The sequence below is a fragment of the Alexandromys fortis genome, unplaced genomic scaffold (assembly GCF_014885135.2).
Source record: "Alexandromys fortis isolate MF-2015 unplaced genomic scaffold, M_Fortis_MF-2015_v1.1 scaffold_127, whole genome shotgun sequence".
NCBI classification, from domain to species: domain Eukaryota; kingdom Metazoa; phylum Chordata; class Mammalia; order Rodentia; family Cricetidae; genus Alexandromys; species Alexandromys fortis.
In genome coordinates this window covers 4,315,573-4,331,149 of record NW_026068006.1, presented here as the reverse complement: position 1 = coordinate 4,331,149, position 15,577 = coordinate 4,315,573, and the positions used below count along the sequence as shown (strand labels likewise).

General features: G+C 43.6%; 1 protein-coding gene across 14 annotated transcripts in view; it reads left to right on the top strand.

The window, feature by feature from the left end:
* The first annotated feature begins 4,095 nt into the window (after positions 1-4,095).
* Positions 4,096-15,577, top strand: part of Il15 (interleukin 15) — a 79,988-nt gene continuing 68,506 nt past the window's right edge. For 4 of the 14 annotated variants that reach the window (XM_050161552.1, XM_050161549.1, XM_050161550.1 and 1 more), the window contains exon 1: positions 4,174-4,993. Coding sequence is in view for 1 of the 14 variants with exons in the window: in XM_050161538.1 (XP_050017495.1) it covers positions 4,988-4,993; positions 5,297-5,467 (177 nt within the window). In the remaining 13 variants the exon portion in view is untranslated. Of the gene's footprint in view, positions 4,994-5,028; positions 5,468-15,577 lie in introns of those variants that run through there. The other 10 variants (XM_050161547.1, XM_050161541.1, XM_050161545.1 and 7 more) reach the window with 5 other exon arrangements.

Genomic DNA, 15,577 nt, shown 5'->3' with positions numbered 1-15,577 from the left:
ATTTGGCAGATGTTTTTATGAAGCAGGAAATTTCAAAGACAGTTCCATCGATATTTGCAGTTTGTCAGTCACTTTTTTCTGGGTCCTGCAGGATGTCTGGCAGACTCTATTATGAAGCAAAAACCCTGAAGGACTGTCTAACATTCTTTAGGCAACTTTAACAGTCATTTTTTATTTTGTGAGCCCTCCTTGTCCAATTTATACAGCATACCTCCTGCTCCAAAAAATTTTTACAGTGCTATTTTAACAGTAGCAATGACAAAAATAATTTTATGGTTGGAGGTCACCATAACATGAAGGACTGTATTGAAGGGTCCCAGCGTTAGGGAGGTTAAGAACTGATCTAGAGAATCTTGACTAATGTACATTTAGTTACATAGTTTTAATTTTTTCTATTTATGCCTTTGATGAATTTGAATTGATTTTGGTATAAGGAAAGAGAGGAGGGAAAGGGGGGCTCGGTTTAATCTGAACATAACCCCCAAAGCAGTCTTGTGATCTTTCTGATGAGAACGCTGTTGCTTGGCAAATCAGGGCACTGCAATGTGCTGTTCTCTTACCGAGTTCCAGATGTGTGCCTGGCATGTGCCCACGCCTCCACCCTCATCTAATAAGTAACAGCAACAAAATAAGTCAGACAATAATTTCAAGCGTGTTTGTCATTGCCAACAAGTATATGTGATACGGAGTATTGAAATAAATGTCAACAATATCGATTTTCCTCTTTATATGCTCAAGTGAGAAATCTAAGAGGGGCGATTTACGTGTTTCGCATTGGATTCTGATTGGGAAGGTCAATTTTAGAAGCGTGTTCAGAATAGGTCTATTACCGAATGAGTCCACGTGCTGTTTCTATTGAAATCGCTTGTTCCTCCTGCACGTGTTCTGAGATTCCTGCGAAAACATTCTACGTCTATTCCTCCCCACCTTGAACCAGGTGTCATCTCTTACTTTGCCATGGATACACCCAGATATCACACTTCAATACCGTTGCCCATCTGATTAACAACTAGCAGCAACCTGTCTGCCAGTGGTGGTGTAGCTTTTAACTTTTCAGCAGCTCTCTGCCAGCCTGCTGTCAATCACTTTATTCAAATGACCCACGTTTTGAAGCAGGGCTGCCATAGTCGGGGCACTTTCATTACAGAAACACAAAGAGCTCAGCAGGTGGAAATTCAAGGCAATTGAGGAGCATCCGGGGGGGGGGGGTAAACTCCTCGAGAGAGCGCACCTGTGAGGCCCTGGATTATTTCTTCGCCAGCCTGTGTTTCAGAAGCAGCCGCATGCGGTTATCAGTGCAGAAGAAGCAGAACACAGAGGTCCGTTCTCAGGCTAAATATCTTAAGTTCACGACCTCACCAGTCAACTGCCACGCAACATGAGGTGCATGGAAAAGAAAATCAAAACAAAAGAAAAATGAACAAAACAGTAAGAGAGAAACAAATACAGAATCACCCTCTACCCCAATGTAACATTGGTCAAACAAGATGATAATCTCTACTATACCCCCGAATGTTGCTTATGAGCACACATGTGCTAATGCCCGTGCTTATTTGTACGTGTGCATAGAATTTGATAGTATAGGTACCTCATTGGTATGTGAAATGAAACTAAAAAAAATTTAAAATACAGTGGGACCAGAAACACTGTGTAAGATGTCCAGAAGCAATAGTTGGCATCGCTCAATTTCCCATGGCCCTCAAGATGATTGAAAAACGAGCTCATCTTGACAAGCAAGTGATCTTCCTTACCATGGGGGAGGTAAAGAGGGAGAGAGGGGAGGAGTGAAGGCGGGAGGGAGGAAGGAAGAAGGAGGGGTGGAGGAGGGAGGGAGGAAGGAAGAAGAGAGGAAGGGCCACTGCATCTTTCAGGCTTGCACATTTTTGACATAATATCAAGGAAACTTGAGTTAGGACAGGCCTCTTTCCAAAGACCAACGTATTCCACCCTGTAACTAACTAGGGGACTATAAATAATATAAAAGATAAATGAATCAGCTATGGGCTAATATTTAACTTCTTCTTTTACTTAAAAATCTATTGAAAAAATAATTATTAAGTCATTTCTTTCTTTCTTTTTTTTTTTTTTTTTTTGAGGCAGCGTCTCATGCTGTAGGCCAGGTAAGCACCGAACTCGTAGCTCAGAATCCTAAACACTGGCCGATGGACACGAGCCACCACACTCATCTGGCAACTTATTTTAAAGACGGCAAAGTTAATCTTCAGAGAACAACCAGACATTTTATTTAGCTTTCTAAACTCTGACTTCTCTGTTCATCCTCTGAAAATCGCTGCTCTGGCCGGCTCTGCTTGCTTCAGTTTGTTGGCTCTCAGTCCTTTCCATGTCTTAATGGCCAAAGCTCTCCTAAGGCGATGCTAAGACTGTTTCATCAGCCTTGGTTTTTTCTTTTAATTTATGTGGTGGAATTTATTTGCTCACTGGAGTGAGTAATTTTCGATATCTTGCCAAACAGCCTGTGGCAAGTGAAAATACAAGCTGCATATATTAAGCCTTTCTGTTGGAGTAGAACGCAACAAAAGCAAATTATGCCGCGAAGCGAATGCCATTGGACTACAGGCACTTGTGAGTAATTAAAAACTTCCTTCTTATCTGTAATTAAGAAAGCAAATTTGCCCTACGTATTTGAGAGGCACTAGAAGGACACAGTGTGCCCTGTGACTCCAATGCTCCATTTGACTTTATTGTCACTGGTGTTATTTTTACCATGGATCTGCATAAACACCTCCTATGTCATCCAGCACCTTATCCAGAACCCACTGCATACATCCATGGAGTACCCATATCCATAAACATCTCCATATGACATCCACGGAGTACCCACATCCGTAGACATCTCCATATGTGTATGGAGTTAGTAGTTTTCATGAGGTTTTACTGTTTTTATAGACTGAGATCACTTTTGAGATGAAGTGCTCGCTGGTTTCATGAAGTGTTATGGAAATTCTCCATTAGTTCAGAACACATGGTGACGGATGCGGCCGTGAAAAGTGTCTTGTCAGGCAGACATGCCTGGTCAGTCCTGGGGACAGTCAGTATGGCCTGGATCGCAGGACTGGTGTAAGTCTGACTGAAAGCAGCTGCCCCCGTGGAGCACACCAACAGAAGAGGACACTTTGGGATCTATTGTGTCTTCCGGTGGCAGCAACATCTGGCCGGGCTAGGAGGCACTGGCTATGGTCCAGGCATTGAGTCCTCTACCAGCTGCAGAGCACACGGAAGCCATGAAGCGCTCAAGGGAGGTGTGAGAAGAATCACCATTGCAAGAGTATACACAGCTCTGTAGCAAGTGGACCAAGCTGAGGCTTAGGGGAGCGACCTACTGGGTAACCTCTAGGTAACTCATGCTGGAGTGCTCGCTGCGGTTACAGCCCTGGGATGGACATAAGTCCTGCTTCAGGGCCGTTCTCAGCGCATGCTCATTTGGCAAAGCGGAGCTTCAGCTTACCGTGGGAAAAAAGTGATAGGGCTGGAAACTCATCGGCATTGTTCGAGAAAACTCGTTATAATGTTACGTTCAAAATATGATTTCCCCATTTTGATTTTTTAATAAATGTATTTATCTTCCCTGCCTCCCTCCCCACCCCCCTTCTCTGTGCGCACAGGTCAAGCGCAGGTACCTCAGGAGGCCAGAGCTGTTGGATCCTCTGGAGCGGGAGTTACAGGTGATTGTGGACCGTCTCACGAGGGTCCTGGGAATGGAGCGTCAGTCCTCTGCCAGAGCACCAAGCATTCTCAACCACACTGGGTCATTTCTCCAGTTAGATTCTCACATTTCTTCAAATGCGATTTATAATGGTAGTAAAATTTTGAATGGTTGTAAAAATACGTGGTTTCCCTTTTGATGAAGTTTGGCCTGATTGTTACCAAAACGTCTGTTAGTTACCGTTTCAGCTGTAAACGCCAAGTGACATAAGATAAGCTTGTGAAAGCGAGCTCCTCATAAAAATGATTTTATGAGGAATGCCGTGCAAGGCAATATTTAATTATTCAAATATTTTAGTTTTACCATTTAAAAAAAGAAAACATAGTTGCATTTTTAACTAATCGCCAGGGGGTCTTGTCATCTCTCCTGGCTTTCTTAAAAGTTTTGGAAAACCTAAGCCACTGGGGCTTTTCAGTGATTCATACGCTCGGAGGAGCCTGCAAAGCTGAGAATCCAGGCTCTCCTACAGCCTGCAATGGACGGGTAGTTGACTCCCCATTAATACAACCATTCCTAACTTCCAGAGAAAGGATGCTGCTGTAACCATGCCTTGTTAAAGACAAGTGCAATGTTTTACATTCAACTACAAATCAGGGTGGAAGAGTAATCCAAGAGGGGTCCATTTAGTGGAAGGTTACTCTCCTTTCCAAAAAGTCCCCCAGATAGCTTCTAGTAAGAAGAGTTCAGAAACTTCCCTTTTCCTGACTCTGCAGCCGGTCAAGGGTTGTTCTGGAGGCCCGCCCATTCCAGACCCAATCCTCCCGGTGCGGGGCTGAGTACAGTTCTTAGGGTTTTTCTGGGGAAAGCCTTCCAGCCGCCCTCCAAGGCTTCCCGCCTTCCTCCACGACCAGTTGCTGTGGGTGCCCGCAACCTGTGAACTCACGCCAGCTCCTTGAGACTTCACAGAAGGCCAAGATGTTCCAGGACACACAGAGGCTGTGGCCAACTGCCCAGAGGGGCGGGGAATGCTCTCTGCTCTCAGTCGCCCTTCAGGTTCTGTGCCCTGGGGGCCTGGCAGTGGCAGAATCATGTGGGCACCTGGTGCGGTGGCCCGGGAGCGGGTGCCCCTCCCGGAGGCTCCTCCAGGATGTTGATCTCCGACTCAGCTTGGGATCTTTTTCTTTCACTTTTCTTTTAGCTGGGGTTGGGACTCCCCAGCTGGAAAGCGCACTGGGAAACCGGGGAAACCCCAGCTGATTCGCCCCTCGTACCTTGATTGCTCACACTGGCTGCCGCCGCCACGCACCCTGCCGCCAGAACTCGATGGAGGTACAGAATGGGAGGCGGTGGTGATGGTGGTGGTGGATCAACAATGGAAGTTTTCCCGAAAGCCTACGCCCGGGGCCCCTCCCAGCTCTGGCTCTGCTCAGGCACCCTTCTTCCCCACCAGCTGCGGGCCAAGGCGCCCCGCCCTCTTGACCGAGACTTCAGTACTCAGTGGCACTATACGCAGAGTGTTTTCCCTTCTGTCCAGCCATTCTTCTCCGGGGTTCTCCTCTACATTTTCCCCTTGCAGAGTAGGGCAGCTTGCCGGTCCTCCTGCGAGTCTCACCAGCCCGCTGCGCCCTGCAGCTTGTGGTGTACCTCGCTCCGCGCTGCAGGGACCTTGCCAGGGCAGGCCCAGGGGGAGCAACGCGCGTCTGTCTGCCCCCGCCCAGCTGCAGAGTTGGACGAAGACGGGATCCTGCTGCTTGGAAGGCTGAGTTCCCCATCTACCCGAGGAGCTCAGAGAGGTCAGGAAAGGTACCAGCGCTTCTCTCCTTTCCACATTCCCCTTCCAAACTTCTGCTGGCCCTGGTGAATGGATGCGTGCTCTGGACTCTCTCTCTCTCTCTCTTTCCATTTTCAAAACTCACCTCTTCCTTGATGAAGATGCGTCTTCTAAGGGAAAGAAATGAGCAAGGATGGCCATAGGTCTGGGTCTGGATTAGCCACAATTTAGCTCGAATCACCTAAAGCTTATCACCATAGTTGTCTGTTTGTAATGCCATACCGAAGGGAAGCAATGCTGGAAAATTGTCCTGAAATCGAATCCGTACTCACGGGGGCGTTAGATGAAAACCCGGCTAACTTTTTCAAGTGATTTTGAGGCTGCAACTCTGCAGGAATGAGAAGGTCAAAAGAATTTCTATAATCCCTGTGTTGTTTTAAGGTTGTACTGACTTCCCAGGACAAGGAAACATGTAAACACTGTAAACAAGGCAGGTTCCAGACTCTTCGCAGAGTCGTCAGAGTGGGAGTGAAGCAAGTGTCTGCCTCCAGCTGCTTCCACTGGTGACTTACTGATTTCTGATTTTCTCTTGGGCGGCAGGTCTCTGCCTTTCACCCACCCTCACCTTCGTCTGTAGCAGGGGAGGTCTGATTGTACTTGCTGGGTTCTCTGTTTTGATTTGGTAAATAGTCAGATAAATAAGATTAGCCATCTTTCTGTGTGAGGCTGCAAGTTAGATCCTTATTAGCATTGAATAATTTAGAGGATTCCCTGAAGAAAGCTGAGTGGGCTTCATAAAGAGGGGAAGCTATTGCAGAAGGAATGCCAATAGAAAATAAAGGACGAGAGTCAAAGCAATAGTCATTTTAGGCTTTTAGTGTGAAAAAAAAATAAAAATCAGGAATTTTACTTAATGTCGGAGCATCAGAAAGTGCTTCAGGCATGTTCTAAGTGTGTGAGCAGGTCCTGATTTTGTGCTTCTCTCTTTTTTCTTCTGGGAGTTTGCAGTTGGACTCCCATGGGACCTCTTGCCTTGTGATCTGTTTTGGAACTGATAGGGGGTAGGTTTTCCCTAGCTCAGGTTTCTGACAGCTTTTTCATAGTTTGGATGTTATTGCTGGGGACAGCTTTACAGTGTGATGGGCAGCTAGTACTGGTGGGTTAGAGGAAAAATGCTACGGGTTTTTTTTAAGTCTTGTTTCAATGATAGGAAATGTCAATATCTGCATTGCATGATATAAAATTTGTCAGTGACACGTATTTTTATAAACTAATTTTGAAGATTAAAAAGATGGCTTAAGGTTACTGAAACAGAATTTGGAGACTGAAGAATTTTGACCTTGGCAAGCACTTCAGCTAAGGTGTGCTGCCTCTCAGCAACGTCAGGAAGGCTGAAAAGGAACTCTGCAGATGTAGATTTTCCGGAGGGAAATGTTTGTGATGCTAATCAGCTCTATTGAAGGGCATCCGATCCTAGCCTTTTAAAACGTTTTAGACTTTAGACCTCTGTCTGATGTCTCCTAGATTTCTCTGCTCTTGCATTTTGTCAACCATTCTTCTGAACGGTGGCTACTGACCATACAGGAAATATAGTCTTCACCATAGCCTGAATTGGGTAGTAACATGCGTTACCGCCAACGAGTTAAACTCTAAGCTCTAAATATTGTTCTAAGTATACACTTGCTTAGAAAGTGTCACATGGAGCACCCAGTATATATAAATAAGTGTGCATTTAGTAATCACTCTGTAAACTAACTCCAATAATTTATGCAAGGAAACAGGGCTTGGGAGGGTTGACCTCTTCTGACCCAGACAGACCTAAGATTGCAATGCTGATAAAAAAAATGAATTATCCCCATTGAACTATTTCCCACAGTTTGATAGTGACAATTACCACTTTATTTGGACCAATGTTATGATGTTAGTTTTGGTTTCAAGTTACTTCTGCAGCTGATACTCTTAATTACATATTGAAAGATCATAATCAAATAATTTCTATATGTGTTTGATCCCTTGGAAAAAATTTATGGTCCCTGAATGAAACTATCTGCTTAGTGTGATTCAGATTTTAAATAATGGCTCATAATGGGCAAACCTGGATTGATTTCTATATCTCAATCCCTCTGCTTGTCGTTTTATCCATTCAGGTAGGAAGGTAGGACTCAAGGAGAGACGGGAGCAGAAGAGTCTCCTGCTGCATCGTGACTGAGCATGAGTGGCTGCTCTTTGGGATGGCTTCTTTAGAAAGTCTAATGTGGTGGGGTTAGCAAAGCGTCCGGTTCCCTCTTCTCTTAGCCTCAACATTAGGTCTTCTGAGCCTCTGTGCAGCTCTGGCAACAACAGGGGATGGCTGCTACTCAGTGTTAGTGTGAGGGAACGTTCTGTAGAAGTGTTGAGGGAAAATGAGTGGGTTTTGGGAGAAAGTGGAAGGCAATTAACTAATAAGTATTTTATATTGTGTTTCATTCAACTAATATCAAAATTACATATGCATGTATTTATATATCTTACAGGTTTGAATATGTGCATGTGTGTTAGCAGTTATCAGCAGATAGAAGGACTATTTTAAATTGTATTTGGGTTATATTGGATGGAAAAGCAAGGATGGTCTAGAAATCGTGATTGAGATACTGAAGTAAGAATTGTTAACAATGTGTTCAGAAGGAAGCGAATGTGAGCCCGAAAGTTACTATCAGGAAGGCTCTGGTGTCTCGGGCACCATGTTGGCATGCCGTAGGCACAGGCCCATTGAATTCTAATGCGTTTAATATTTGTTCCTACTGTACAAAAAGGAAAAGAGCAAAAGGTGGTGCTTCCATGTCCTTCCATGTGGAGTAGGATCCAGCTAGCCAGGCATTGGTCTACTTAGGATCCAGCTAGGGAGATGCTGATCTACCTAGGATCCAGCTAGCCAGGCATTGATCTACTTAGGATCCAGCTAGGGAGACACCATCCCTGTGGAGTAGGATCAGTTAGAGAGACATTGGTCTACTTAGGATCCAGCTAGGGAGACATTGGTCTGCTTAGGATCCAGCTAATAAGATGTTGGTCTACTTAGTATCCAGCTAGGGAGACACCATCTGTGTGGAGTAGGATCAGTTAGAGAGACATTGGTCTACTTAGGATCCAGCAAGGGAGACCCTATCCCTGTGGAGTAGGATCAGCAAGGGAGAGATTTGTCTACTTAAGATCCAGCTAGCAAGACATTGGTCTAATTATGATCCAGGTAGGGACATCTAGGGAGACATTAGTTTACTTAGGATCCAGCAAGGGAGACCCTATCCCTGTGGAGTCGGATCAGCTAGGGAGACCCTGATGAAGTCAGGACTGACTCTATCACTGCTGTTTTTGTGGGTGTCAGGCTCTTTGTGTTCAGTGCAGTGAGATATAAAAACACATGTCTATGCCAGGAAGCAGGCATTGGCCATCATTTGAGTGATTGTTTTGCTTTGTATTAAACAATGTTATCTCTTTCTAAAGTGTTATTTTGGGCCAGCAAGGTGACTTGTCGAGTAAAGGAGCTGGCTACGCAAGCCTGGTGACCTGAGTTCAAACCATGAAACTGCGTAAAGGCGGAAAGAGAGCCCACTCCGTGATGTACCAGGGCGCCAGTGCCTCTGGTCTCCATTATGCAGACACACAGAATGATAATAAAAGCTGATTAGAAGTCAGGTCAGTGCTGGGGTCAGAATTTGGAAGGTGGAGTTCATTGGGCCACTTCGGTTGTGTCTGGACACATTCTCCAGAGTGGAGCCAGAGTGTTGAGATTCATGGGTTTGAAATGTTCTAGCCTGCTACATGGTGGAGGTCCATAGCCACAGTGTGATGGCCATCTATGGATCTGAGTGTAGATATGTGTGCTCTCTCCAAATGCTCGTATCTTCCGCGTCTTCAGGGCTTCAGGGGTTGCAGAACACGTTAGGAGAATAATAGAAATTATTGCATCAAATGATGAAATAGAAACTGAAAATGATCAAGGGTGGGGCTGGGGGAAGGGATGAGTATGGGGTTGGTGGGGGAAGGGAGCTGTATTCATTGTTGTGACACAGAAAGAGGCCCTGAGAAGTCCCTGGTGTCCAATAACATTGAGTCATAGTTCTTGGTAGACACTTTACTCCTGTGCTTTCCGCCTGAAATGTACAAAATGAAGCCGCCGTTGGGACCTCATGACCAAGATCAAGGAATTTTTCCCTTTGTGGAAAACCTTCATAGTTAAACGTATGTTTTCCCGATTTTGTTTTCTGTTTATGTTGGGTATAAGAGTGTGTGTGTGTGCGTGTGTTATTGTGTGTGTGTGTGGTGTGTTTTTTTTTTGGGGGGGGTCATTCCTCAGGTATCCATCACCGATTTTCTCTTGAGACAGAATTTCTCATAGGCTTGGAACTCATTCGTCGGGATGGGCTGGTTGGCTAGTAAGTTATAGAAATCTGCTGCTTCTGCCTCCCCACCATTGGTCAGATTGCAATCTCAGGGAACGTGCCTCACTCTTTTAAAATGCATGTTCTGGTGATCAGACTCGGGTTATCAGGCCTATAAAGCAAACACTCAACAATTGGACTATCCTTTCTCTAACCCTACTGTTTCCAACTTTTATTCTTAATTCTCCACAAGAAAATTAAAATTAATTATTATCATTAATACACTTTATTATTCAAGACTACTGTTTTGGGTTATTTTTAATATTTTTAGTGCATAACTCAAATAACTCTTGTACTTTTAATAAGTAGGAACTGGTTATAAACTAAAACCGTATTGGAAATATGTATCAAAGCAGTGGACAAGATACTAATGTCAAGGCTTTGACTGAAGGCATCTCCTATATGAACATTTCTCCTGTCTGTGGTACCTTGGAGGAGCCTCTGAGTGGGAGGAGTGTGCCTTTCTTTGCAAAAGAGGGGACGGGTAATCGTGAAAAGGGAAGAGGGAAGGGAGAACTCAGGCTCTTCTATCAAAAGCTCTTCTGGGTGCAGTGGGTGTGGCCTTGTGGGTTTGGCTTTTTAGTTCCTTTGGTACCTTGTGCCTCCCTCCCCTAGGCACCAGTCCCAGGGTAGGCAGGAGAGCTCTTGTCAAGTTCAGCCTTATCTTCACCCCCCCTCAAGCTTCTGGACAACCAGGGAGAGTGGGAGCACTGGGGATCCTAGCTTGATTGCTATGGAGGATCCTCTGGTGATTTGGAACTGAGTGTCTGGAGGCTTGGGTAAGCTATGGTTCCTCATCGTACCTTCTAGACCCAACTCCTGCCATGCTGCCTCTTCTCTTCCGTGTACTTGTTATTCCACATGCTGGCTTCAGTGAGAGACGCTGTTTCAAAAGCAAGGGGGAAAGTGACGGACGAAGATATCTCATGCTCATCTCTGATTTCCATGCACATGTGCACATTCAGGCTTGTACACACACATGCACACACACACACACACACACACTTGGGACGGGACAGTGGAGTCTTTATGCCTAGCCAGGATCTGGCCATAGGGTTGATTTGTATTAACTTCAATAAGAGTCAACCACATCATCCAAGAGTTTGACAGCTGAATAAGGCTATAGAAAAAAATCAGAGACAGAAGCCATATGGGGAAAATGGTCAACTAAGGTGATAAGATCGGTATAATTTGGAGGTAGAATTAATGATGGAAAAGACAAATTAGACCTAAGGAAATCTTCTGGAAATTCAAGTAGTTAATTCAAGTGTGCACTCTCTTGTCTATTGTCATTCAAGGGCACAACTCTAGTAACCGCTTCGCTCCCTCTTTCCCTGCCTTCTTTCTTCCTAGTGGGCCTTCCCTATCACCTATGTCCTGATTTCTTCTATTAAGAAAAAATTATCCTAAAGTCTTTTGTTATGTTTCTTTCCACTATATCTGATTTTTATCCCAACATATAGAAAAATTTCCCATTCTTAGACTCTTTAGAACAAATCAATTAAATTTTATGCTGTTGTGTGAGAAGACTTTTCCATGTGGAGACACAACACACACACACACACACACACACACACACACACATTAGAAGCCCATAACTGACCAAAGTAAGTATACCCCAAAGTCCCACTTTTTAAAAATTGGGGTTACTTACAGAAGTATGGGTGAGGGTTTTTTATAGACGCAAGAACTACTCAAAGACAGCTGCATCACCAAAGCTCACTTAAGCATGGATGGACAGCTCACAAAATCTGCCAGCCCGCTGGCAGCTCAAAGAGGTGGAGAGTACCCTTTCCAGGTGACTAAGTTTATCTGAGCCTGCTTCTTCCAGGCAGTTAGTCTAGTACGTTCTGTAGCTTGACTTTTCTAAGATTATCTCTCAGCAGTCCTGATTGTTTATTCTGGGAGGGAGGTGCCTATTGAGTCTGGTGAGTCCCTGGGACTTCCTGGAGCGATTTTGAGTTGTTTACTTTTTTTCTTAAGGAGCTTGCCTTAAGGAAGATAGAAGGCTTGGGATCTGGGAGGAGACTGCTGCACAGCACATGCCCACTTCTCTGAAAGTGTACTTGTCTTGTTAAAGAGTCAAATAAATTAGGTGTAGTTGACTCCACAGGCTAGTTCTTAGTTCTCTTCCCTACCCAGTCCCTATCTTTACGGTACTAGCCACTATTTCACTCTTTAACTAGTTGTTTATTTCTCAACGTGAAAATACAGCAAAGTCTGAGAGTTGGGCCCTTAAACCTGATCTCTACTTGTGCTTCCTGTCCTGGTGATCTCATCCTGACGCACTGATTTTAATGCTTTCATGGGCTGGTGATTCATAAATTTATGCCTCTAGTCATGACCTACATCATGAACTCCAGACTCATATTCAAAGTCTGTACATCATCCCTGATTAGACGTTTAACACATTGGATTCTCAACTTTACTCCATAATCTACCTGTCCCAGAATACTTTCCTGTGATGTTTGGTGACAATCCCATTTAAGTTCTGTAAGTAACCAATGAGTAAATCAGTACGAGTTATTTTTAATTTCTGTTTTGCTTATGCTCACATTGACTTTGCCACCAGATTACTTAGCCATGCCTTTGGATGGCATTCAATATCTAAATGATAGTAATGATGGACTTTGACACTCTTTGCCACCTCCTGTCTATGGCTTATTATATCATTGTTTGTAGTTCAGCCTTGAAGATTCTAAATTAGATCTTTAAATTATGATTACGTATTTTTCTCATGCTGTTTGTCTCCTGGGTGCTGAGATCTCTGACCTTTCTTCTGCCCCCAACATACAGCGACGTGATATAAACAGGACAGATTACAAGAGATAGTACCATTAAAAAATAAGAAAAAGAAAGGCTGGGATAACCACTAGTCCATAGAAATTCTCAACCCAGCCAGGCCTAGTTCCTTACTTCTCTAGGCCCTCAAAGCAGAAAGTGTGCCTAATAAAAGCTTAAATTTGTTCCCAGAGAGTCAGAACACAGTCCAAGAATGGAGTCCTGTGAAGGGAATTCTGAGTGCTTGTGTGAAAACCCCAAGAAAGTTAGACTTGTAATCTCAGTTCCTTGAGAACATAGAATTATTCTTGGAATCTACCTATGTGCTGCTCCAAGGCTGAGTAGATAGGGGTGAATTTGCTTCAGCTGTTGTTATTCATATAACTTTATGGAAAACATGTGTTTGCCACATGTAGCTTGTCCTTGTCTTTGAATATTTTACTCAGGTGACTTTTTTTTAACTCTCAGAATATAAATAGTCTGATGCCCTGAATAAAGTTGGCCATTGCATGAGACTTTAGGCCGCCTCATATTAAGGCCTTGTTCTCACAGGTTCAAGGCCCCAACTAGAGTGGTACATACCAGAGAATAGTCCTCTTGGCCTTTTATCACCACTCTTTGGATATTTGGCTCCTTGGGCCTTTTCTCTTCTTTCCCTAAGAAATAATAGCTCTTATTCTCAATTAAGGTTTCTACTTCCTCCTTTTAGAGTTAGACTACCTGTATATTCTTATATGTAGTTGATGGTGTTCTATTTTTGTTTTTAAGTTTAAAAATCTTTAAAACTTTAGGGTTTTCTTTGAGTTTTATTGAGGTCCATTCCACTAAGAAGAAATACTAACACAATGCCAGAGTCTGGCTGCTCTTTACTTTTATATGAATCAGAATATTATAGAAGGAGCCCATGGGTTCCTCCTACATTCTCCATGGGTGTTTTGGAGTCTTTTAGAGTGACTGGCAAGAGCTATAAGATGTGACCTTAAAACTTTCTCAGGTGTTAATGAGAGGTTCACATACACAAGCGATTTGTCTTAACCTGAGAATATCTGGTTCTAATGGACCTCAGATATGAACTTTGCCCCCAAGACCATGTGTTTCTTTGATAATTTGTTGATGTCTAGACAAACAAGGAGGAAAATCAGTTTTGTTTCTAACTAGGCAAGTACTTTGTTTTTGAGATAGAGTGTCATGTAGTCCATGCTGCCTTGGAGCTTGCTGTGTAGATAGACTGGTCTTAGTCTGTGATACACCTGCTCTGCCTCTCCAATGCTGTGATTGCAACCATGGCCCCACAGCCAAGGTGAAACTCGCCTATTTTTCTGGTCCCATATTTAGTGTTAGCCTCGAAATTCAGCCAGTTGTCATTTTCAGAAGTCCATTTTCTTCTTCAACAGTATTCCAGGCCACAGTGCTACCAATAACATTCTGCAATATAATGTAGCATGATTTTGTCCTTTCTTTAGACTCCAGGAATATGACATCACCACCTTACTAGTCTTTACTGAGAGTGTCTTTGCCTTTTCTCAACTGTCTACTGCCTGATCTATCAATTTCAATATCATCAACCCCCATGTAAATTGATACCTTAAACTTATTATCATAAAATTAAAAAAAAAGTTTTTTGGGGGTTAAAGATCTGTACAAGGGACTATAGTGATGATGTTCTCTCCTTCAGTACTAGCATGCCCAGCATGAATGTCTGTCCATTCTGATTCAAGGCCCTGGTGGACATAGGGCCATCTGTGTGAGCATAGTATCTGTTGCTTGGTTGGCTTAGTTGTTCCCCATAAGGCTTTTCCCCCTGGCTTAGTGGAATGTCCTGACAGCAGGAGGAGTTCAGGATTGTCAGACTTGCTTTTGTTCTTGTTTTTAGTTGAAAAAATATTTTTTTATACAATATATTTTTTCCTGGTTTCCCCTCCCTTGGCTTGTCCCAGATCCATTCCACCTCCCTCCCCATATAACTCCATTCCTTTCTTTCTTTCCTTACAAAGAAAACAGATAGAAAAAAAAAGCCCACCAAACACAAGAAACACATGCACACATGTAAGGTCCGTAAAAACACAATGTTGGAAGCCATACTATACAAGTAAAAGACCACTAAGATCAAAAATGCCCAAATAAAGTAATATGAAAAAAAGTCTACAAAAATACCCCCCCCCCAGTTCATTTTGTGTTGGTCATCTATTGCTGGGTATGTGACCTCCTGTTAAATGTGGTAAACATACCATTGGAGAAGATTAATTTTTTCCTTTGTAAGTGGATGTCAATTGCAGACATCTTCTTGGTAAGGGGTGGGAGCCCATACCCACTTACACAACACTCAACTTCTGTAAGACAGGAAGTAGAAACTGTCAACACGTAAGGACTGGGAATTCAATTCTAACTGTCACACTTGTATCATTCTGCTGGGGAAAAGTACTTATAAGGCCACACTCTTCTCAAGATTAGAAGACAGAATATCAATTTTGACAAGTAGCCCGACATGCATAGCCAGAGGCTGGAAGCCATTGCTTTATGCTAGCTATTTCTGAAAATTAAATTCCACAAGGGTGGTATTGTAAAGAAGCTACTTGGGCCATACTGCTGTTGTTTTCCCAACCCTCCTCTAACTCCAATAAAATCCAAGTTCAATTACAACGACTGGTGTCTTTGTCGCATCTGTTCTTCTGGACTCAGTGATTTACTATCACAGTCACCTTTTCTACTTATCAACGCTAATGCCACGTTCTTGAATAAGAACCTTTGAACTTGGGGCTACTTTTTTCCCATGAATTCTCTTATCTGAGATATGACAACTCTACTTAAGGTCTTTTGGGGTTTGACTCAAGTACCTCATTTACATAGACGTCTTCTGTGATTGATGGTCTTCAAACTGCACGCCCAGCAGCAGTGCCTGCTTCTCCTCTCTGCACGGCTGTTGCAGTCTGACACGGTCCCGTG